Source organism: Cololabis saira, chromosome 19 (assembly GCF_033807715.1).
Source record: "Cololabis saira isolate AMF1-May2022 chromosome 19, fColSai1.1, whole genome shotgun sequence".
Taxonomy (NCBI): Eukaryota; Metazoa; Chordata; class Actinopteri; order Beloniformes; family Belonidae; genus Cololabis; species Cololabis saira.
In genome coordinates, this window is record NC_084605.1 from 28,256,201 (window position 1) to 28,278,538 (window position 22,338).

The 22,338-nt window shown below is 41.3% G+C and overlaps 1 protein-coding gene across 1 annotated transcript; it reads left to right on the plus strand.

The window, feature by feature from the left end:
- The first annotated feature begins 6,852 nt into the window (after window positions 1–6,852).
- Window positions 6,853–21,743, plus strand: trim8b (tripartite motif containing 8b). The gene is made up of 5 exons (XM_061708836.1): window positions 6,853–9,405; window positions 18,428–18,523; window positions 18,623–18,888; window positions 19,389–19,504; window positions 19,602–21,743. Exons 1-5 carry the CDS (start codon window positions 8,800–8,802, stop codon window positions 20,300–20,302), a joined length of 1,785 nt encoding a protein of 594 aa, XP_061564820.1. The 5' UTR covers window positions 6,853–8,799; the 3' UTR covers window positions 20,303–21,743.
- Window positions 21,744–22,338: the final 595 nt, after the last annotated feature.

Below are 22,338 nucleotides of genomic sequence, written 5' to 3' on the forward strand. Positions count from 1 at the left end.
GGAGACAGTTATTATGTGGGAACAGGTGGTCTTGGTGGTGGGGCACTTCATAAAGACTTTATATTATTTTATCAGGATGTCAGTGTGATTGACTGTGTAGAAAACATCCTCAGCCAGTGTAACATCTTCCTCTTCTTCAGGTGAATGTGTGAAGGTAGTGCTACAATGATTTATATCACTTCTAGTGGTACAAAGTGGTTTTACGAGGCTTGATGGTCTGTCCTCATGTGACACCACATTATTTTCAGTCTTCTATCAACACAGGGGGCAGACTTATGTGTCCTTAACATAGTGTACAAATGGTTGGTTTTTTTATATACTTTTTTATTTTGCATATAAATATTTGAATGTTTAATTTCTACATATGGAACCTTTAACTAAAAGCGTTCAGGTAAATTATACCACGCTTTAGTAAAATTGTCTGTCCCAGCTTGGCAACTTCTGTATACATGTACATTTAGACAAACGTGGAAAAACTTGTTTATTTTCGTTTGGTGGCTTGTTTTTGTTTCCAATGCCGTTTTAGACATTTACTTCTTGTCCTTTTTATAAATACAGCAAAGGAATCAAGTTTGGGGTTTGTATAATTCATAGAGCCACAATGGCCACTTTAATTGGTAGGATGACTAGTTTAAATGTAGTTTCAACATATATTTTATTGTATACATTTGTTACTGTTTCACCTAGGGTTGCCAACTCCCTGAAAAATAAATAAGGGACACCTCATCAGCAGGGCCGGCCAACCCGACCGATTGCCTTCACCCTTCCTGGCGTGGTGAATTTTTTTAGTCCCTTTTTTTGTGAATGAAACTCTTTTTTTTAACAATTTGACTAGAACCTGAATTGAATTAGATGCATATTTTTGAATGCCATGAACACATGGAAAACAAATTATTATCCAGCAATTCACTTTAATACAAAATAACAAAATGAACTGAATAAAATAAGTATCTTTCTTAAACAGAAACATGTCCTGCTTAACTTAAAATTGTATAAATGAATATAAAACAATAGAAAGAAAGCAGAACATCCATTCTGTAATAGTGCACCTTTTTAGTGCAATAACAAAAATGCAAACAGAAAGTCTGTAGAAAACTTGTAAACATATTTGTGCCTCAAAAGCCATGACTGTAGGCTACAGTTGTAGTAAAACAGAAAAAAATAACCTATGAACTCAATAGCTCAATGCCATTTTCCATTGGCATTTTATGACTATTTTTTGACTCTCACAGTAATACGGGACAAAGTGCGTCCCTTTTCAGCTCAATACGGGACGTACTTTAGTTTATAAATACGAGACAAATCTGTTTTTCAAGGGACGGTTGGCAACCCTAGTACCAACATATGTTGTTGTCTTTAATATATCCTGTCCTTAAAACAAACATATTCAATTAATTAATTAACAAACATTGTAAAAAAAAAAACGTGGAAAAACCTTTTTTTTTCATTTGGTTGCTTGTTTTTGTTTTCCAATGCCGTTTTAGACATTTACTTCTTGTCCTTTTTATAAATACAGCAAAGGAATCAAGTTCGGTGTTTGTATAATTCACAGAGCCACAATGGCCACTTTAATTGGAAGGAACTAGATGACTAGTTTAAATGTAGTTTCAACATATATTTTATTGTATACATTTGTTACTGTTCTTCTTCTTCTTCTTCTTTTGTGTTTCCAGCAGTTTTGACGCATCCAGGCGTATTACTGCCCTCCTCTAGTAGTTTGGGGCTGAATTAGTTCACAATGGTCACTTTAATTCTCGAGTAAAGCCCAGTGGCATGCAGAAGATGTATGACTGCCCTTGCTATCAGTTGATGGTCCTCATGTTGGCCGAGTAATATTCTAACAGAAAAACAAGATATACCTAGATCTAACAAGGTTCTATATAAAATACTCCTTTCTGCAGAATACTTTCTACACTCCATCAGAACATGTTGAACTGTTTCCGGCCTCCCACACTCACACAACCCACTTGGATGTTTCCCTACCACAAATAAGTTCTGATGTAGCCAACAGTGCCCCAGCCTCAATCGGGTTAATTTAACCACGTCAACTCGACTTCCAGAATAATGATATGAAGTATTGACCTTCGGCTGAATATTAAAAAAGTGCCTCCCTTTTTCCTCCTTCTCCCAAATTTCACTCTCTCCCAATTCCCTCCTTGATATTACACCTATACTCAGCCTTTCCTAGTGGGATCTCAACATCCACCACGTCTCGCTTTAGTGCTGCTTTCGCCACCCTATCAGCTAATTCATTCACTGGAACCCACATAAATTTCACCATGCACTGCAGTTTTTCAAGTCGAAACAATACTAATAATATTTCACTTAGTACATCTGGTCTAGACTGACAACAACTACTAATTTTTATGGCTTTCAGGGCTGCTGCAGAGTCTGAGCAAATCACCACTCCCTCTGGCTTACTCTCCTCTACCCAGTATAACGCCCAAAGTACAGCTAATAATTCAGTAGGGAACACAGATACATTTTGTTACTGTTTCACCTAGCTTGTTTGTCTTACAGTTTTTCACAATTGTTTAAACACATTAATTGGAACATCAGACACAATGTGCACAACCTGAAACCCATGTTTGACATCTAGAACCAACAAAAATATAAAAACAAAACGTCCCGGACGAGCCCCCAAATATTACCGGCGCCAGAGCTAGGGGTCTCTGGTCCGGCAATATGAGCCACTCAGGCGGCGGGCACTGAGCGGCTGAGCTACGGTGTGGCTAACAACTGCAACTGTGGATCCAAACACAAACATGACATGATCATACTACTGCTGCTCAGCAGGTTTATTCTCTGCTTAATATTCATATTTCAGAATACAGAACACTATAAATAACGTTTCATATTTCAGAATACAGAACACTGTAAATAACGTACCAATTACTTCCTGAAAAGTCTTAACAAACAACAACTCTCATTTACGGTTATGGTCGGAACTCGGAACTGTTCACACACACGTACACATTCACTCTGGCTCAACCGACCTCTGTAGACGGGGCCGACATAAACTTCGACGATAAAGTACATATTTGAACATTCTACCATGCTTAGCTTCACTTCGTATCTTCATTATATGTTGTTATACAGTTTAACCAAACACAAATATACAAATGACAGTTTTTCACAATTGTTTAAACACATTTCCTGATAGACTACCTCACTTTCTCAAAACTCTAAACACAAATTACAAAACTCACACACAAAATGCAAAATCCTACACTTCTCTTGCAAAAGCACACTCTACCCTCAAAACAGTGTTAACTATTCACTAAATGGTATTTCCTTCTCAAATGCCAAACACATACATCATTTGAGTAGACATTTCTAAGCACCCACTGAACACTGATGTGCAGAATGGAAGACACTATAGTATGAATGGAAAACAATATATGAATGTCTCAGAATCATGCATTGTATGTTCAGTGTTACACCTTCAGCTGTTGGATGTAATATATCACCATATAGTATTCTTATGTATAGGCTACTCAAATAGAAAACAACACACAATTCTTTACTGTAACAACAAATACGTAATATTTTACAGTATGAGTAGGAAAGCTAGAAGAAGTGCAGTGTTGTAGGGGCCAAGGGTGGCATGGTGATGGAGGACGCCGTGGTGATTGAGTCCAGTTTGCCAGTTTGAGCAACATTTATTTATTTTTCTTATTTATTTACATTGTTTCTTTCTTTCTCTCATATATATATGTATGTATGTATGTATGTATGTATGTATGTATGTATGTATGTATGTGTATATATATATATATATATATATATATATATATATATATATATAAATATGTGTATGTATATATTTTTTTTTCTTCTCATGTTATTTTGTTTTGTTTTTTCAAATCTTGCACTATAGTGGTTACATTGTGTTACTGTAAAAGGGTAGACAAAATAAGCTTTGGCTTCAGTCTACACCTTTTGGTCCTTGTTTGATATACATGCAAAAAAAACAACTTTGTATTGACTACTGACTTCTATAACGTGACCAAATAAACATATCAAATCAAATCAATCAAATTGATGGCAGCACACATTGTTATGTTCCCTCCACGTTGGCCAGGGACCTCTGTGATGACACGCTGGCCAATGATATTCCTCCCTCGGCACCTTCTTTTTACAAGGTTGAACCCCGCTTCATCAATGAATATGAATTCAATGGCAAATGGCTGATTGCATATTGCACAACAGCCTTTGGAGTTTAGAAATGTGATTGACTGTGTGTTCTGTGTGAACAGCAAGAGAGGGAATTCAGGAAGAGTGTGCAGGATATTGTGAATTGTGTGTAGTGTTGTGAGAAATGTGTGGTATGGAATGGGAATTTGAGTCTAGAGCAGTAAATGTGCTTGGAGTTCAGCAGGATTGGTTAAGTCACCTGAAACATGAGTTTCAGTTTGTGCACATTGTGTCTGATGTTCCAATAAATGTGTTTAAACAATTGTGAAAAACTGTAATATATTTTACATACCTGTGGATCCAAACACAAACACGACCGTTGTTAGCTCATACTACTGCTGCTCAGGAGGTTTATTCTCTGCACATGCGCAGTGCAGAGCAGAAACTACTTGCCTGGATCCACTGGTGTTAAAGCACCACCTACTGGAAAAATGAAATGGTAATGTTTTTTGTTCATACGGATTCAAATAAAAGTTTATAAATAAAAAAAATACAAGTTAAAATGAAAAAGAGGGGGTGTCTGTTAATGTGATAACTATAACTAGTGGCTATTCCAGACCCACTACACTCTCCCCTGCTTCAAGAGATGTCTCCGGACATCTAGAACCAACAAAAATATAAAAACAAAACGTCCCGGACGAGCCCCCAAATATTACCGGCGCCAGAGCTAGGGGTCTCTGGTCCGGCAGTATGAGCCACTCAGGCGGCGGGCACTGAGCGGCTGAGCTACGGTGTGGCTAACAACAGCAACTGTGGATCCAAACACAAACACGACCGTTGTTAGCTCATACTACTGCTGCTCAGCAGGTTTATTCTCTGCTTAATATTCATATTTCAGAATACAGAACACTATAAATAACGTTATATATTTCAGAATACAGAACACTGTAAATAACGTACCAATTACTTCCAGAAAAGTCTTAACAAACAACAACTCTCATTAACTGTTATGGTCGGAACTGTTCACACACAAAATGAAAAAGAGGGGGTGTCTGTTAATGTGATAACTATAACTAGTGGCTATTCCAGACCCACTACACTCTCCCCTGCTTCAAGAGATGTCTCCGGACATCTAGAACCAACAAAAATATAAAAACAAAACGTCCCGGACGAGCCCCCAAATATTACCGGCGCCAGAGCTAGGGGTCTCTGGTCCGGCAGTATGAGCCACTCAGGCGGCGGGCACTGAGCGGCTGAGCTACGGTGTGGCTAACAACAGCAACTGTGGATCCAAACACAAACACGGCCGTTGTTAGCTCATACTACTGCTGCTCAGCAGGTTTATTCTCTGCTTAATATTCATATTTCAGAATACAGAACACTATAAATAACGTTATATATTTCAGAATACAGAACACTGTAAATAACGTACCAATTACTTACAGAAAAGTCTTAACAAACAACAACTCTCATTAACTGTTATGGTCGGAACTGTTCACACACACGTACACATTCACTCTGGCTCAACCGACCTCCGTGGACGGGGCCGACATAAACTTCGACGATAAAGTACATATTTCAACATTCTACCATGCTTAGCTTCACTTCGTATCTTCATTAGATGTTGTTACACAGTTTAACCAAACACAAATGTACAAATTAATACATTTTACATACCTGTGGATCCAAACACAAACACCAACGTTGTTAGCTCATACTACTGCTGCCAGCAGGTTTATTCTCTGCACATGCGCAGTGCAGAGCAGAAACTACTTGCCTGGATCCACTGGTGTTAAAGCACTACCTACTGGCGCGAAATGGTAATGTTTTTTGTTCATACGGATTCAAATAAAAGTTAATAAATAAAAAAAATACAAGTTAAAATGAAAAAGAGGGGGTGTCTGTTAATGTGATAACTATAACTAGTGGCTATTCCAGACCCACTACAACTACACATAATTCCCAATACCCTGCACACTCTTCCTGAATTCCCTCTCTTGCTGTTCACACAGAACATACAGTCAATCACATTTCTAAACTCCAAAGGCTGTTGTGAAATATGCAATCAGCAATTTGCCATAAAAGGGTCACAGGTGAGCTCCTCGTTTGTTTGGAGAACAATGGATGGTGGCAATATTGAGAGAGGTGAGCAGCTTGCTGTGATGTCCAGTGGACTGCACATTTTGAGTCCAAATACTGTAAAATATTACTGTATTTGTTGTTACAGTAAAGAATTGTGTGTTGTTTTCTATTTGAGTAGCCTATACATAAGAATACTATATGGTGATATATTACATCCAACAGCTGAAGGTGTAACACTGAACATGCAATGCATGATTCTACTGAGACATTCATATAGTGTTTTCCATTCATACTATAGTGTCTTCCATTCTGCACATCAGTGTTCAGTGGGTGCTTAGAAATGTCTACTCAAATGATGTATGTGTTTGGCATTTGAGAAGGAAATACCATTTAGTGAAGAGTTAACACTGTTTTGAGGGTAGAGTGTGCTTTTGCAAGAGAAGTGTAGGATTTTGCATTTTGTGTGTGAGTTTTGTGAGAAAGTGAGGTAGTCTATCAGGAAATGTGTTTAAACAATTGTGAAAAACTGTAACTGTTAGCAAACTAGCTATCTGTTTGGCTAGCTGTGTTTTCGCCACGAATTTTATTTTGAAAGAGACGGCCGGAAGTCACGTGTGGTCCCGTTGGTGTGACGGGTGTTGGAGTCAGCGCGGCTGCATTCCTCCCTCTCTCTCTCCCTCTCTCTTTCTCTCTATCTCTCCCTCGGAAAGAAAGAGGGGGAGAAAACACATTATTATTCACAACCGTGCTGGATTTTTATGAACCACGGAGTCGACTCACACCGGATACATCAGGCCACGAAAACGACCCCCTTCCAGACGGTTCATCCGGACCCGAAACACCTTTTTCAAAAAAAAGACGTATTTTTTTATTTTATTTCTTCATTTTCCCGTCAGGACTTTGCGTTGAAGTGTGTGTGTTTAGGCCGGCTCTCGAAAAGCAGCTTCGCTGAGACATTTCCTACGGCGGATATCTGCTTTTTTCTCCTTCTTCTCTTTTTTTTTTTTTTAAATGAGGATTTGCAAGATGGCTGATGACAGCCAGCCCCGGCCAGCACGGAGCCGGCCCCTTTAAGACCTGCTTTATCTGTGTGTTTCTCCCAGTTAAATGTATAAATATGGCTGCCCGTCACAGCCATGACCACAGCTTATATTACCGATGAGCAGATCCTCCGGGCCGGCCTGTCTCCGGGCTTTACATCCGTATATCCGAGCTAGAAAATGGTGAGGTGACGTCTGAGATCATTTACGCGATTTAATCGAGATGAGGAAGTAGATAAATACGATGTTGGCTCAAGGCTGCGGCTCCAATAGGCAAATAGAGAGGAGACCCAGGTAAAAGCAGAGCTACACGTCCTAAGGATGGTGATAAGCATCTGTGTGTGAGGATATTAGTGGATGTGTCGGGGGGGAGCAGCATTCCTGCGGAGCTAAAACCCTTTGTTTTGTGCGCAGGAGCTGGACCGGACCATTAAAACCATTAACTATGCAGTAAACAGCCTCAAACGATGGCCCGGGTATGATTTTGAGTTTAATGAGATTATAAGGTCTTTGTTGTCGCCAGCAGAGCGGCGGGGGAGCGAGGCCTTGTGTACAGATATGCAGGCTGTGCCACATAGCAGGCATTTATCCAGCAGAAACTGCTTTATGTCTGACTGAAGGAGCTACCTGTGTTGTTCCCCCTCCCCCCGTGTTGATCAGTACCACAGTTTAATTATGCCTAACAGGCCTGTGTGTGTGTATGTGTGATTAAAGTGCTGATCGAGGTGGCTCGGATACTTATTTATGATTCAAGGGACAAAAGCGTTTGCGCCGCGTTGTGATTATTGAGCGGATCAGGCGTCCTTGAGGTCCGGATGAAACAGATTCAGGTTTAAAAAAAGAAGGAAAAAAAAAAAAGCTTTGTGTGTTTGTGTGAATAGTAATCAGGGTGTGGATTCCAGCAGTCCTTTCTCGTTTTTTCATGCTTCGTTTGCTGGTCTGAATTGGTCCACAGTCAATCATAATCCGACGTTTAAGAGGGGGGGAGCTCTTAAGGTGAAGGCCTGGACAGGCAGCAGATCAAGAGTCTTTTCATGTGTCACGCAGAGATGGATCAATCGCGAATGTAATTGTATAGATAGTTAATTCTCTGTGCCTTGTTTGCACTTCATGGTTTACCTGTAGCAGATTGGCTTTTTTGCTTCCCGTAGGCCTATGAACACACACAGAAGCCGTGAAGGCAGGCCCAGTGTGTTTGAGCTTGATTTAGAGGAAAGGAAAGCACCGTTTCCTGTAATCTGAATAACGTCAGCCCCTGTTTTCATCTGGTGAAAGCAGCACAGTGTTGTCATCTTTGCCTGAAGCCTCCTCTTGGTCAGTTTTCTGGAATTTGCCTTCATGCTGCATCAATAAGCAATACTCTTCATCTGTCAGGGAGACTCGTCTTGTTTGGCCACAAAGGTTAGCATATACAGACTGATCCTTCAGGACGGTGTCGGGTCCTTTTATCTTTTTCTCACGACTCATTTTGAGAGAGAGTTGGGTTTCATTCGAGAGACAGAGGCCTAGCGGTCTGGACGAAGTGGGGAAGTGTTAGTGTATGGCTGCCTACACCATGATGGCCTCTGACATGGCTGAGACGTGGAGGAACTGTTTTGAGGAGGAGCTCATCTGCCCCATCTGCCTGCACGTGTTCTCGGATCCCATCCAGCTGCCCTGCAAGCACAACTTCTGCCGTGGCTGCATCAGCGAGGCATGGGCCAAAGACTCCTCGCTGGCCCGCTGCCCTGAGTGCAACCATGCTTACACACAGAAGCCCAACCTGGAGAAGAACCACAAACTGTCCAACATAGTTGAGAAGTACAACGCCCTGAGTGTGGAGAAGACGACCGCGCCGGCATTACAGTGCATCCTCTGCCGCCGAGGCCCGCCGCTCCCGGCAGTGAAGGTCTGCCTTCGCTGCAACGCCCCGTGCTGCCAGTCCCACATCCAGACACACCTGCAGCAGCCGTGCTCAGCCCTGGGGCACCTGTTGGTGGAGGCGGAGGCGATGAAGGCCTGGACCTGCCCGCAGCACGACGAGTACAGGCTGTACCACTGCGAGGCCGAGCAGACAGCGGTTTGTCAGTACTGCTGCTTCGCCCGCTGCCACCCCAGCCATGGCCACGCCGTCACCGATGTGGAGCTGCGGCGCAACGAAATCAGAGTAAGATATACTCTGCACATACACTAAACAACCACATGGTTATCTTTAATCGGTTATTATTTATGCACCCATCATGAAAAAATAAAACAAACGCAGCACAGTGTCAGACATCTTGCAAGTGGAGCTGAGCTGAGTTATCTATTAAAGAACACATTTTCAGCTTTTCTCACTCATATATATGTGATTAAGGTTTTTTTTCTAATAAAACAGCAGTTTTGGCTCTGCTCTATGAAACTATGACACCTTTTTTTTTAAATTGCAGTCCTAGTTGGAGGAATTTGTCTATTCATCAGTGATCAATAAGCATTCCTTTAAGTGCCTTTATAATGGCAGCACACCACACAGGCCAGCGAGGACCACTCAGCCGATCTTTGTTTTATTGAAGGGTCATTTTTGTGTATATTTATTTAAAGAAAAAGCCATTGTCAAATGTCTGTATGTTTCATAGAAATTTAAATAATAATTTTTCCACTTTTTGTAAAGCTTTCATTTGACTGTTCGACTCTATCTTGCATTTCTTCAGTTGTGATCTATTCCAGCCTCCGTTCTCGTCTGTTGGAATGACAAACAATGCCGTCGAGGGTTGAACAATGAGGGGCCCTCAGAGGGCCTTATCTCCCCAGCACAGGTGCATCCGAGCTCAGGGATCGCCAGTTGTGAAGGGGGTGGGGGGGCCGGTTAGGAATGAAGTCGAGGGGAAGGGGGATTAAAGTGATTTGTCACTTGCTTCTGCGGTCTACTTGGGGTTTTTTATTAACCTCTTCTCTTCCTGGGGGTTTGGTGTGCACCGTCTCCACTACAACAGAGGTTGGGCTGGTTTTCCTTGCCCTTATTTTAAGGGGTGTGTGGCGCAATATTTTAGTCCGGAGGAGGGCCATAGAGGCGTTGCCACTAACTGATTCATTTAGTTAATGGAAAACCCTGTTTAGGTGTCAAACATGACACGGTAGGGCGTAGTTCCTGTTGGTAATGCTATGACTCAGCTTTATGTATAGTTGGAGAGTCACCACCTGTGACTCGTAGTTGGTTTCCTTTTAGCAAAAGACTTAACTTTTTGTTTGGAAAATCTTAGTTTTTCAATCTAATGTTTCTTTTTTGGCGCGGATATATCCAACAAACAAACAAAAAATCTTTTTGATCACTTAAATATTTGTTCAAAAGAATTATGCTTACGATGCGTAAGTCATTTTGAATGTGACTTTTTGTTTGTTTGTTAATGTTGACTTGCCACATGTCTCTTTGGACTTTCGTGCCGACTCTTAGATGTCATCAGAAACTACTGGGATACGAGTTAGTTCCTGCTACAGTTATCTGTCCGTTTAAGAGTCGGTGGCCTCATTAATATAGAGATTACTTGGGAAACGCAACAAATTCTGTCTTCATTGGGGGCAAACATTTGTACACACTGGACTCAAATTTGATGTGGGTAAAAAACAGGACAGGATGTGACTCCTTTCGTATGTACAAATATGCACACAGTTGAAATACGTTGAGCAAGTTGAAAGTCGACCTGCTGACATATGCTCATTGCAAAATGTTACCAAATTTACAGCAAAGACATGAAATCGGTCACCTGTTTACAATTTGTTTGCATTTACAAGGAAAGTTTTGATGTATTTTCCAGTCAATAATGCTGTTGGGTCTTTTTATTTAGAGGCTGAGGAAGTGTAATTATAGTTGTAAGTCTCGCTTAGAACTATAATATAGTATAGTACTATAGTATAATGTTGTATTTATCACTGGAGCGGGAAACAAGATTGGTAATTATGACTAACTTGAAGGACTATCCACTGACGAGTGAAGCATGTTGGATTTATTGAACTTTGATGTAAAAATGTTGAAATTTTGACAGTAAACTGAAATTATGGATTTATTAAAATATCAGTCTAAGTAAAAAAGATTTGGGCCAATTATAGCAAATTCTATTGAGCTGCTCAAATAATCCCTTAGACGTTGGCCAGAAACACCAGCCTCACCGTGGTAATTATTTCTCAATTACAGTATTTTTGTGGCCATCCAGAGCCAAAATTTTAATTGCATTTTTAAAATTAAATCAATTGCACTTCCCTAATTTTACAGATAAAGACTTGCTTCGTTACGCTAAGCAGGGTTGGAAAACGTACATGGGAGAGAGGGAGTGTCAAAGGATGAAGATGGGAGACACAGGCTTTGAGTATTATTTTAACACTATTAAACTATTTTGCTAATAAATTATATTATCTTATACTGTGTACATATGGGCACAGATTAAATGATCCTATTGTTTGTAGCTCCTAGCCCTACTACCGAAGTTCAAAGTAAAGGTCGTCCACTTAAATTTAGGCTGTCTAATTTTTGTTGTTCTGTTTTTTTAGGTTTGTTTGGTTATTTTTTCAAAATGGTGTCCAAAACATGGTTGGGCAGTCTTCTGTCTAAAAGCCTGTCCCCTAGCATTCACAGCCAGGAAGTCGTGATCTACACAGACATCTTGACTAGGGATGGGAATTGATAAGATTTTTTCGGCTCTTTATCAGATTCTCATTTGGAAAAAAAGGACAAGAATGATGCAAATGGTGCTAATATGATAGGCAGTGTTCATTAGTTAATTAGTTACCTGCTGTATTATTAGTGAAGAACATGCTAACATTGCTGGTGCTGAGTTGAGAATTACTGACGTTGGTCTGGAGTGGATTGAAAATGCAACATTCATTGATTGTTGTTTTACACACAAATGTTTTAGCGTGTTGGAAGTATTTCCTCCCTTTGACGAAATATCTACTTGGCAAGTATTGCCAGTTGTCCTTTTTTACTGAAATGTAACCAGACTTTCGAATGTTTGTATCGCTTGGGCGCCATGTTTACTATTGTTTGCATTGCATACGTAGCAACGTGCATGATGACGTCATTCGTGCCCGCTGGAATTTAATTGAAACACTGGGAACCGGTTCTCCATTCCCATCCATTATCTTGACACTTGAATGCAAACTTGTTTTTTCCAAACAAATTGACTGCTTATTATTTGACAAGCAAGCAGGTTTTCTCCGAAAACCTTCTGGACAAGTTCAAATTTTTTATCCCAAATGAGACGCACTATAAACACCAGAAAGAAGAGATTCACAACTAAGCCGAAGATCACAGAGTCTGGTAGGAAATAGATTGTCCGAAGAGCGTTTACAAATGCGCGCGCTGGGTTCGTGGTTGGTTTTGTCGTGGCTACTGACATTTTCTGGCCGCCAATCAACGGATTGTATTGTGTGAAACCAGTAGCTTTGCCCTTACCGTACCCTGCCATTTTTCTTTAAGCAACGGGGGCCCAAAAATGTATGATATGGTTCGGTTTAATGGGACCATTTTATAATGGAAACGCACAAAATAACATACCGAACCGCTCAGTGGAAACGGGGTTTAAGTTGTCAAAGAGAAAATCCAAGTGTGCCTTTAATACTTCAAGCCACACAAGAATATCCTCAACGTTTATTGGACAGATCTGTCTGCTGCAAGAAATAAAAACTGTAAATATAGGGGAAAACATCCTGTTTTGGAAGATACAAGGATGCAGCTGTTTGAATGGGCTCTTCTGGTGATTCTTTATATAGCTTGTATTTATCAATCTTTCCTAAATGTAGTTTAAAAATGAGGTATAAGCCACTGGTCCCTCCAGTTTGACGTGTGGTACTGTGAGCTCTCAGCAAGGTAACACATACTCTCTCATATAGCTAGCTTTCAGCAGTCATTAAATGTATTTTATGTCCAAATTTAAATTTGCACTGAAGCACAAAGCTATGAGACCAATTTCCAAAGAGACACACCCCATAGAAGAGATTGTCGTGTCAACTGATTCACATCGCCCCTTTAAAGGTGTGTGCTATGAGCAGAGCTGCAGAAAGACAAAGACAGAGCTGGGAAGAGAGCTGTGGTACGGCAATCCTGTGGTATGTTGACCAAAGCATGTCAGAAATGTCATCAAAACCTCAGGAAATTGTGTGAACTTGTGTTAAAAGGGGCAGAATATTTCTGCTTAAGTCCTTTCAAACAGGACTAAAAACCCAAGTTCAGTGGGGGAAAGTGTACAATTGATGCTCATTCACAAGATGAACGAATCTGCAGTAGTTGCCAGTATTTATTGGCTCTGAATGGCCGTCATGGCAACATGACACTCCTGTGGATGTCGCTGCTCTCATGCAGGAAATGCTTGTTGCTTAAGTCAGTAATTACTTCTGTCTTATTTGCCTTATCAAAGTTTACTTGCATATCAGCTTGACCGTTATATCTTTTTACCATTTTTAATAGAAATAGTCAAGCAAACTTGTTTACTAGCTGTAGGTAAGGAGTTTCCCTCTTTCTAGGGGTGTAACGATACACTAATCTCACGATACTGTACGATACACGATATTGAGGTCACGATAACGATACCATACGATATTATAGCAGTATTTTTTTAACAACCTTGAATGAGGAACATATGACTGGAAAAAATTGTCTTTTATTTGAAAGACACAAAATACAAAACAATGCTGTGCGTTTGCAATATTGTTACAGTTTGTAATGCTTTATAACAGTTTAAGTTTTAAAGGGAAAGCCAGGCCAACCATTTTCCACAAACTGAACTAAAAGTAAATGTCAGGTTTGCATTATGCATCTTCAGTTTCATACAAGTAAAAATATTTTGCCACAAACTGAATAGTTTCTCTCATGTATGATGTGACTTTTTTCTTTTCCAGAAATTTAACAACTAAAATTAAATAAATAAATAAAAGTAAATAAATAAACTATGAAAAGTCCCAAACTCAACATGCAACATGACTGTTATTTAGCTTATGACAGAACTAAGAGCTTCAGCCACATGCTCGCAGCCTGAGGCCGTAAGGTGAACCCCGTTATCGTTTCATCCCGCTCCCACCTTTGTGGACGACACAATCTTTACATCATAAAAAAGATTGATTCATGCTCACCTTATAAGTAAAAGTTTGGAGCTCAAAACCCCGCAAGAGTCCTGTGATCGGGACCGCAAAACGGTGCTAGTTTCTTCTGAGCGTAGTAAGATTTGGGTCCGCGGGTCGAGGCGCGGTCGTCACGTGATCCCGCTGCACCAATAGGATGTTACTAGTAAACACAATATATGAATAGCCCAATATCGCGCTACAGTTTGTCACCTCCACGACACGTATCGTGACGTTTTTGTATCGGGAAATTTCGTGGCACGATATATTGTTACACCCCTCCTCTTTTCCCTCTGTTATTTTTTTTTTTTTTTTTGAATTGTACATTCATTTTGTTGCCAAAAGGTATCGGCACAATTATCTTTAATAAATGCAGGAAATCGTATTGACAATTCAGCTGTAAGAATGAATGATTAGAATCGTACGTTATCTTCTCAGTTAAATCAAGAATCATAATTTACTGTTCCTCATGATGTTATCGAAAGAGCTTATAAAAAAACCTAATCATTGCAATCATAACAGTTGTGAAGGTTTTATATGATGTTGACAGAGGCTAACTCATGTTAATCTGGATAGCTAATTTTTAATCATTTAGATTAGTTAGTATTTTATTTTATACAGTAAAAGGTCCTAGACTTCAAATAATTCAGAAAAGGTGTGCATAATACCCTAAATGTTCCTGCTTGGTTTATTTGGTCACTGCGAGGGGAAAAAATCTAATAGGAAATTCTTTTATTATTAAAAATTAATTTAATTTAGGGCTAAAAAAATCCCTCATGCAGGCAGCTTCAACATCTCATAACATATTTCCCAGGATAATCATGTGGGCAAATTGCAGAAAAATGTTCTAATGGCCTCATATCAGCTGGGCTCGATTCAAAAACGCTTTTTTTCTCCCTTTTTTTTTCTTTTTCATACGGATTTGCCATCCTAGCAGTGATCTCCTACGCATCCTTCATGATGAATGTTATTAAAGTGCACACATGCAGCAGCCCACAGCCATCACCCCATTCTTCCATCATATCAGCCCCCAACCAAATTTGCTTCTCTCTCACTATTCAGCAGCCCCCCCAGCAAGGCCCGACCTTCCCCCTCCCCTCCCCTCCAGCTCTGATGGCTCTGATGGAAAAGACACTGCGGGGAAATGACAGCTAAAGAGCACTCTCCTCTTTTTTTTAACCCCTTTCTCCCCTCCATTTCCCTCCCCCAAAGGTATCCCATAAATTTAGTTGAAGCCCCCCCTGCAATGCCCGGGGTCTTCTAACCTACCACACACACACACCCCCACACACACACCTCACTCCCAGCTTCTGCTCAGAGCCTAGCTCAATCAGTCAGCACAACCAGGTCATCGCCCTGGATCTAACCATGCCAACTGTGTGTTTGTGAGTGTGTGTGCGTGTGAGGGATATCTAGGGCAGTGATTCCCAACCATGTGCTGCGGAGGCCCAACAGTCTGCAGGTTTTCATTCCAATCAGGCTCCAAAGCAGCTGATCACTAATGATAAAATCAGCTGTTGTTGGTTGGAATGACTGGATGATGGTATGTTATCAAAGCTTCAGTCCGAGGAGCATGACTGATCCTTCACAAATGTCTTTTCACTCCGTTGGATGTTTGTCAATAGACTTAGGACCCTCATTTTATCTTATTTTCTTGGTGTAGGAGTCCTGGCCCCATCTAGAACCCTGAGTTTTGCATATGTTTTTATTTTGTGAATTATTTTGCCTAAGTATTAGTTGAATTGTAAGGAAGACTGGTGCAGATATCATTGTCTTATCCTTGGAGCATTTCTAGAACTTGAAAATCGATTATGATGTTGTTTTGTACAACTCTCTTCCGTTTAGTTTTTAGTAAAACTGTTAAGAGTCAGTTGTGATCATCAATTGGCAAATTTCAACAATTTGAACAAAATATATTTTGTTTACCGTACTTTGCCTAATAACATTTCCGTTTTTTTTCCAGAAAACTGTATTTGCTTGTTCCAGCCTTGGTTTTATGGAAATCTTCCCTTGCTTAATGCGATAGTTTAAAAAATAAAATAAATCTGAAGATATTCCTCTAGACATTTGATAGTCGACTTCTCTGATTACATTTCAGTTGTGGCAATTTAGATGTAGCAAATTTATCAATTCAAGAAATCAGTTAACCTTATACGTACGCTGTTGTTGAATTAATCTGATTTTGCAGCCTTGTTTTGTTGCCATTTAGGGAAAAAACAAAGGGATTTTCAGTGGATGATAGCGAACGTTAGAGCATGGGGTCTAATGTATAACGCTGAAGTGTCACCGTTGAGCTTCATTAGAGGAGGTTCGACAAAGAATTTTTCCTGACTTGCTTTATGTGCTTTTGGGAGACTGTACTGATATTATAACATTGCAGAAACATGACGATGCAAGCTGGATGCTGCTAAAGAGGATCTTTGAGTTAACGTTCAGAGTAGCTGGTTGTACATTCAGGAATCGTGAAACGATAAATTGAATAATTTAACCAGTTCTGTGTTTACTGAAGGCAAGTATTTGATGCAGACAGCTGAAGCTCAGTGTGGATAAAGTTACTGCTCGCACGTATTGGACGCATTATAACATTACTGTCCACTGATTTTGAACATTTCATTATATTGCATGTAAGCGTTGAGAAAACTTTTCAGGCGTCTACTCGGTCAGCCAGAAGTGTTGTGGCTTTCATCAAGCGTTTAATGGCATTCATATTTATCTTTTGAAATTAGGGAGAGAAGGATCCACTTTTATATCGTTACAAAGTGTATAACAGTCTCCTTAAAATTAATGAAACCTGTTCTTGGTTCGGAAGGTCAAAATAAATACTGTTTGCAGAGTGGTTTTTGTTCAGGTCATTTTGTGGTTTATCGAGAGGTTATTTTGGGACTTTTCTTTGGCTGGAAAAAATAAAAAAAAAACCTACCAATTAATTGATCAACCTCTAATATCATCTCAGTATTTTCAGTGGATATCCATAGCAGATTAATAAGAGGCTGCTGATATTTAAGGTAACTGACTTATGATTTTTAGACACACTCCTGTTTCAATATATTTCAAAATGTTCAGTTAATTTGACAAGTTTTATCAGTAAAATAAACTGCCTTTGTGCAGATAGCTTGTAATGCGTTTTACATTTTTAACACTTTTTTGAATAAACTTCTTACAACAATTATACAAATTAAATATACACTTGGCCTTCAAGTTTGCTTTTCTTAGAAATACAATACTATTGAACACAGGACTGAATACTGGTTACTGAATAAGTTGAGGTGAGAATTGGATTTAAATAATCGTCCAGTCTATTTATCTCAGATTGGCAAAAGGTCCTCAGGTAATCAGCTGATTTATTAGTCTGTCCTGTGAGTTTGTTTAGCGGTGAGTTACATATAAGTGTATATCAGCTCTTCCTTGTGTTTTCAAAGAACCTGCGAGCCACAAAGGCGAGGCCCGCAGACAACTGTCCAACCAACAACCGGCACCTCATTCAAGTGGCCACTAGGCCCACTGCATGGCCGTAGACACGCTGATGGTTCCTGCACCATCAGTGTGCCTGTCGGCTGTTAAATATTTAACCTAGACTATTAATTTTTCACGTCATATTATAGCAGCATGAGCGTTTACCAAAATCTGACCGGTTGAGCCAGTATGGATCAGTTTCTGGTTTCTGGCCTGGGTGAATGCCTCTCTTTAGCAGCGCACTCGTATGCTGCTGTTCACATGTCATCATCAGCCCAGAAATAACAGGTGCTGTTGCCACAACATTGCCACGGCGCAGAGCGGCCTCCGCTCGGTGGATCTGAGCCTCTCAGTGCCGGACGGGGGAGAGGAGGTGCAGCGAGGGGGAACGCGGAGCTGCTCCAGCTTTTTCTGCCCATTCATCCATCTCTGCTCACTGCCCACGGCTCCCCCAACGCTGGTCCTCACTCACTTATGCAAACACCAAATATCTGCTGGTTGCTATGACAGCACCCAGCTCCCTCCTCCCCCGTTGGGATTGTGTGTCCGATGGAGACTAAATTAGCCAGCTCCCGGTTTCTAATATCTGTGGTACTGGGAGGGGATGTTGGTGGATTACTGAAATCACAACTTTTCTTTCCCCTCCTCAGCAAAACCTGCTGCGGCAGCAGGAGCGCGTGGAGGAGCGCGTGCAGGAGATCGAAGAGCAGCTCTGCAAACTGGATTCTGACAAGTGTGTGGTGGAGGTATGTTGAAAGGGCCTCGCTCTGCGAGTAGCGTCACATTTTCCAAAGAGAACGCACTTTAATGTCGAGTGGACTCGTGTCCGTGTTTGGCCTTTTCAGGACAGGGTATGTGAGCTGAAGGAGGAGGTGCGCATGCAGTACCAGCGGATGCACCAGCTCCTGGAGGAGGATCTGGGCCGTACGCTGGAGGCCCTCGATCGGGCCCAGGCTCGGTTTTGTCAGGAGAATGCGGCCCAGGTTTTGGCTCTGGGAGAGCAGCGCCACGAAGCGCAGAAGCTGCTGAGCTCCATCCACACGGCCTTCAGTAAGGCAGAGGAGCTGAGCTTCATGAAGAACACCAAGCCTGTGAAAATCCTCACAGACAGGTCAGAGAACAGCTGTTTGCAGCCTTTTTAAAAATAGATAAATGGACAATACACTTTTTTTATTATAGTTTTGTGTTATACAATACACGTAATTCAAAATGCAGCAAAAATTCAAAGAACAAGATCAGTTACTCCTTAGGTATGTTTCATCGTGTCATAAATTATCAATTTTTCCCATTTTTCCACAAAAAAACCCCCTTCAGTCTAAGTTGATAGGTCATTCTTTCCATAATATAGATCTCTCTTATGATTTCTAGCCACTGGTTTATATTAGGGGATTCAGTCTTGCACCAGTTTCTTGTTATTGCATTCTTGCTTGTGATCAATAATACTTTAGCTAGATATTTATCTCTGTCACAATCATTTATACTTCCCAGGTACATGACTTTACGTTCCTTAGGTATTGCGTTGGACAATGCACTTTTAAGCCTCTGGGTCCGTCAGACTTGGGCAGAGCCGTGAAGCAGAGTTGTCATCTCCCGCTTTTCCCTTTGTTGCAGGTCTCAGGTTTGTGTGGGCAGCAGTCTCCCTCCTTACAAAGTCGGGAATTTAAACTCTAAGCTATTCCTCTCTGAGATCTCCAAAAGGGAGAAGAGCTTGAAAAGAACACTTGAAGGTAGACGCTAAACTTCATCTTCCGGGCTTCAATCGAACACATGACTTTCACTGATCTGCTCTTACTTCACGCTACTTTTTTTTTTCTCCTTTCCCAGCTCCCCTCACCCCTCCGTCAACGTTCCTGCAGTCTGTTCCTGCGTTTCCCAGCGGCCAGAGCTCCGGCTCTGGAGCCGAGAAGCGGAAACATTCCACTGCCTTCCCAGAGGGGAGCGGGAGCGCTGGAAAAAACGCCGCTCCAGGTTTTAAGGACTCATCCTCTTCTTCCTCGTCTTCTTCCTCATCACTAGCCAAGCAGCCCTACCTGGGCTCGGGTTCGGCCTCCGGGGAAGGCCAGTCCTCCAACCCGCCGCCGCTCGGCCCCTGCGCCCCGCCTCACATCAGCGAGAGCGGCGGGACGGGAAGCGGCAGCGGCGCGCTGGCCAACCACCATTCAGGCTCGGTGTTCGGCTCGTCCCACTTCCCCCCCGGGGGCAGCACCTCGTCACACTCCTCCCAGCAGGCGGTGCTGCCCCAGTACGGCGGCCGGAAGATCCTGGTGTGCACGATGGATAACTGCTACTGCTCCGGGGTGCCCTCCGTCTCCGGCCACCGGAGCCACCCTCAGTACCCGCGCTCGGGCTCCTTCCCCTGGGTCAACCCCCCGGACTACCCGCCGCCCCCGGGCCTCACGTCCGGGGCTCCGTCCATGCAGGGTCTGGCCATGAGGGACTGGATAGACGCCTCACAAACACACAGACATGCAGATTTCTACGGGCTGTACGGGCAGCCGTCTACCAAGCACTATGTCACCAGTTAACAGAGCAGATACACACACTTTATTTAGAGACAGGCACAAATACGGCACACCTTTACCAACCTAATAACCCTTAAAAAAAAAAAGAAAAAAAATTCTAAAAAATGCAGTCACACTATACACACGTTAAAATGAGTGTTAATATCCGCACCTACGGATCTAGAATACACGTTCGGGGGCAGGGTTTATCTCTTTGTGTTTCTTTCTCTTTCTTTTCAATCAGTGTTTTCATGTAGTGAATTATAGGTGAAACCGCAGCCACTACTCATCACTCTGGCACAACTTGTCTCAGCATTTTACGTGTAGATGATGAATGATAAAGTGGGGCCCGTAGAAGGGAGGTTGAGATGCATCTTTTTATTTATAGAATAGGAAACTGATAGAAAATGAACTCTTACTAGAAAATCTTTCCACTGCTTCTTCAAGTCTTCTCACTGAGTCTAAAGGGAAAAGCGATGCCGTGCGGCGTTGAGCGTTCCAGTTGTAGCTCACATTTCTCTGTTATAATCACCCTTCCAGTTATGCTGAGGCGTGTTGCCTCGTGTTATTAGCTTCGTTTTTACTCCTCATAGCTGACTTTGTTTCGTAGATCCTTTTTAAAGAGGGACGCCGAGTCCCGTCGTGTCACTTGATTTTGGTTTAATCATCTTGGCACTTCTTCCTTTGCTGAGTTCAGGGATGGATCATACAGCTTAAACACAAAACGCTCTTCCATGGAAAACCCACATGCACTTGTGGATGCCTTCCTATACCGGGACTTTAAATGCGGACCCGTTGGGGGGGCAGTAGAGCCGTATCTGACCGGCCGGCCGACTCTGGTCCTCTGCATTTTTGGCTCGTATTCCTGGCACTCCCCTCCTCTTGCCACAGACGGACAGATATATTACAAAGACTGTTTCTGTTTGGTGATTACAATGGCTTTGTGTTATTTGGTACATCTGTAGGTATCATGCTTGTCTACGGAGACTCTTTGATTGTGAAGAAAAAAGGTGACTGGACAGACCAAAACCAATCAAGTATCTGGACGATCTGACGATGCTGTAATTGTACTTCCTGCAGGGCAAAGATGTCACTTCCTCTCAACAAGCACACAAGCTCTCTGCTTCCTGTTTGCAGCTGGAAGCGTGCAAGGAAGGGGATTTCGTTTCTTGCTTTTTCTTTTCTTTCTTTTTTTAAGCACTATGGACAATAGGGGAAAAACTGTTAGCTGTTTTAAAATGAGTGGAAAAACGTGGCGGGAGGAACTTTTTTCATGAACTTTTTCTAAAAGAACAAGACTTGAGAGATGTGAGCAACGGACACGTCCTAAAAAGGAGCTGTCGCAACAGCCGCCATTAGGAGGGGAAAATAATGAGTATCTTTTTTTTGTAAATATTTTGGGAAATGGAAAAAAAAAATACAGTAAGATTTGGAGGAGGGTTCGAAATAAACAAATTTAATCTGGTCTCTGGTTTAATTGTCCATATGCAAATCCCATCACCTCATCTAAAGAAAGGTAGTGATAATCTATATTTTTGTTACTGTAAATAAATCCCATAAAAAAGGCCCAAACCAGCAGTGTGTTGGTACTTGAATGCATCCCTTTTTACCTTTGTGCCGCAGCGAGTTACGTCTGTTCACGCTGACGATCCTCGGAGCAGAGAAACGCTACACAGGTTGGAAATGCTAATCATCAAATGTCAGGATTGTTAAAACATTGTGACAATTATTTGTGGAATGCTCACACACCGAAATATCGTGCTCACTTCACATACCAGGTAGTACATAACTACCATGTTTCTTTGCTCACTCCTTTTTTTTTTTTTTTTTTTTTGCAGTGAATTTTACAGAAAAACATTACTAAATTCCAGGGTGTTAAAAATAATAATTAAAAAATGAAAATAAGTCTCAGTTAAAAAAAAAAAGATGTGTACATACATATATATATATATATATATATATATATATAAAATAAATAAAAGTTCCTTTGTAAAAGGTCAAGTTATAACTGTCTTGTTATAACATATTACAGCTACAATCAGAAGCAAATTGAACAGTTG

Bases quoted from the DNA above. Each gene is read 5' to 3' on its own strand.
- trim8b (XM_061708836.1), top strand. From the start codon at position 8,800: ATGGCTGCCTACACCATGATGGCCTCTGACATGGCTGAGACGTGGAGG. The intron at 18,524-18,622 runs GTATGTTGAAAG...TGGCCTTTTCAG, and splicing joins CTGACAAGTGTGTGGTGGAG to GACAGGGTATGTGAGCTGAA. The intron at 18,889-19,388 runs GTCAGAGAACAG...CCTTTGTTGCAG, and splicing joins GTGAAAATCCTCACAGACAG to GTCTCAGGTTTGTGTGGGCA.